Source organism: Bubalus bubalis, chromosome 9 (genome assembly GCF_019923935.1).
Source record: "Bubalus bubalis isolate 160015118507 breed Murrah chromosome 9, NDDB_SH_1, whole genome shotgun sequence".
NCBI lineage: Eukaryota > Metazoa > Chordata > Mammalia > Artiodactyla > Bovidae > Bubalus > Bubalus bubalis.
The window spans coordinates 70,808,837-70,811,221 of NC_059165.1; the positions used below are offsets into that span (position 1 = coordinate 70,808,837).

The following is a 2,385-nucleotide window of genomic DNA, read 5'->3' on the forward strand; positions in this document are numbered from 1 at the left end:
GACTGCACTTTTATTCTTTGAGAAAGTCATTATAATGATTCTAGTACTAGGGTGAAGCATTCACATTCTCTAGAGAATTTTACTAACTTCTTTTTTTGTCATCTAGAAGTATTTCATCTAAGATGGTAGTGTGAGGGTATATCTGTGTTAGACATATAAATAAAAGACAAGTGATACCTCTGTAAACATATAAGGAACAAAGCACTGTGTTTGGCATATAGTAGGCTCTGACTCTGGAGAAGGCAATGGCAACCCACTCCAGTACTCTTGCCTTGAAAATCCTGTGGACGGAGGAGCCTGGTAGGCTGCAGTCCAGGGGGTCTCGAAGAGTTGGACATGACTGAGACACTTCACTTTCACTTTTCACTTTCATATATTGGAGAAGGAAATGGCAAACCACTCCACTGTTCTTGCCTGGAGAATCCCAGGGACAGGGAGCCTGGTGGGCTGCCGTCTATGGGGTCGCACAGAGTCGGACATGACTAAAGCAACTTAGCAGCAGCAGCAGCAGCAGCAGGCTCTGACTCTATGGTGAAGGTTACCAGTGAGGAAGTTAGGGTCAGGGCATTCTCTGATAGTATGAACAATTTCAATTTAAGAGACCAAAATCCCAATGTCTTATTTCCACACTGCTATTGAGTTTACAAAATCCTGCATTCCATTTTAAACAAAATGATCAGTCCAAAAACAATGGAAGGGGAAAACCTTTTAATTTTTTGTCCAATCAGAGTCATCTAATAGTTCCTTGGGATTGAAAAAGACCTCTCTGAGGCTTCAGGTTTCATGATTCTCTTATTAATAAGATAATTGAGCCTCACATAGAGTTTATTTATCCAACATCACAGAGTCACAATATCTGGCCTGAAGTTCAGGTTTGGTTGCCAATTCTGCAATGGTCCAGCCCTTTCTTCAGGGCTCCCATCACCTCCTGGTTTCTCAAGCTATAAATGAGGGGGTTGAGCATAGGAGTAAGGACTGTGTAGAAGACAGATACCACCTTGTCATGGCTTGGGGCCCGGTAGCTCCTAGGTCTCAGGTAGATGAACATGGCTGCCCCATAGAAGAGGAACACAGCTGTCAGGTGGGAGGAACATGTGGCCAGAGCCTTTTTACCAGCTTGAGTAGAGCACATGTGGAGCACAGTTCTCAGGATGCGAGCATAGGAGGCCACAATAATGGAGAAGGGAAGAAACAGCATGATGATGCAGCAAGCAAAAGCAAAGTTCTCAAAAATAGATGTGTCTGCACAGGCCAGCTTCATTAAGGATAACATATCACAAAAGAAGTGGTCCACCTCCCTCAAGCCACAGAAAGGAAATGTCATTACTACCACCATCTGGATCAAACCATCTATTATCCCAAAGGCCCAGGAGCTCCCAACAATCTTGAGACAGGCCCTCTGACTCATGAGGATAGGATAGTGAAGTGGATGGCTAATGGCCACATACCGGTCATAAGCCATAAGTCCCAGCAAGAGCCCTTCAGATCCCATGAGTGAGACAAAAAGACCCATTTGTATGCCACAACCTACAAAGGAGATGGACTTCCTGCCAGACAGGAAGTTGACTGCCATCTTAGGCACATTGGTGCAGACCAACATCAGGTCCATGAGGGAGAGCTGACTAAGGAAGAAGTACATGGGTGTATGAAGTCGAGAATCCATGTAGATGAGGCGGATGAGGAGGACATTCCCACAGAGGGCCACTATGAAGACCATCATGACTGCTGAGAAAAGAACAAGGTCAGTGGAACTGTAGGAAAAGATGCCCAAGAGGACAAAGTCATCTGTGGATGATTGATTCAACCATATCTCCATGGCTCAGCTGATGTTCCTGGTCACCTGAAAACATGGACAAAAAATATTGGATTGACTGAAATTTATTTATTGACCTCTATATTCCACATCTTCAGGCAGCTGTTATGTTTGTAACTCAAGAATGTTTAACAACATAAGCTTTGGGACATTGAAGCAGGCAACCCTTCATAACCCCAACACAGCAACAGGAAACTTTCTGGTTTACAGAATTGGACTGCATAGCCGTATTGGGATGTATCTGTGTCAATAAGAATGGAAAGAATTATTTTATCTTTCATAGGCCCTTTGGTCAATTTCCTTCAACAGAGAAGGTATTGGCTTTACTATATTACACTGAGCCTTTTATCAGAGGGCACATTGACTTGGTAAATTATGTCTAACAGGACTTAAATCATTTCATTCTTGAGACAATTTATATGTGTTATAAAATGGAAGGGAATGAAGCATGAGTTTATCTTTAGTCTACATCTTTCTCTTTGTTCTTAGAGTTTTGTTATGATAACCACTCTGCAGTACTTTAAATATATATAGAAATGAAGGGCTCTCTAGTGCCCCACATGAGAAGGAAG

The 2,385-nt window shown here is 42.8% G+C and overlaps 1 protein-coding gene across 1 annotated transcript; it reads right to left on the minus strand.

Annotated features, from left to right (window-relative positions):
* Positions 1-755: 755 nt before the first annotated feature.
* On the minus strand, positions 756-1,820 carry LOC102392938 (olfactory receptor 2V2-like). Its single transcript, XM_006075946.3, has one exon. The coding sequence runs from the start codon at positions 1,814-1,816 to the stop codon at positions 869-871; it is 948 nt and encodes a 315-aa protein (XP_006076008.3). The 5' UTR covers positions 1,817-1,820; the 3' UTR covers positions 756-868.
* Positions 1,821-2,385: the final 565 nt, after the last annotated feature.

What these genes read in the sequence shown, in the direction of transcription:
- LOC102392938 (XM_006075946.3), bottom strand. Translation starts at nt 1,816, where the DNA reads ATGGAGATATGGTTGAATCAATCATCCACAGATGACTTTGTCCTCTTG.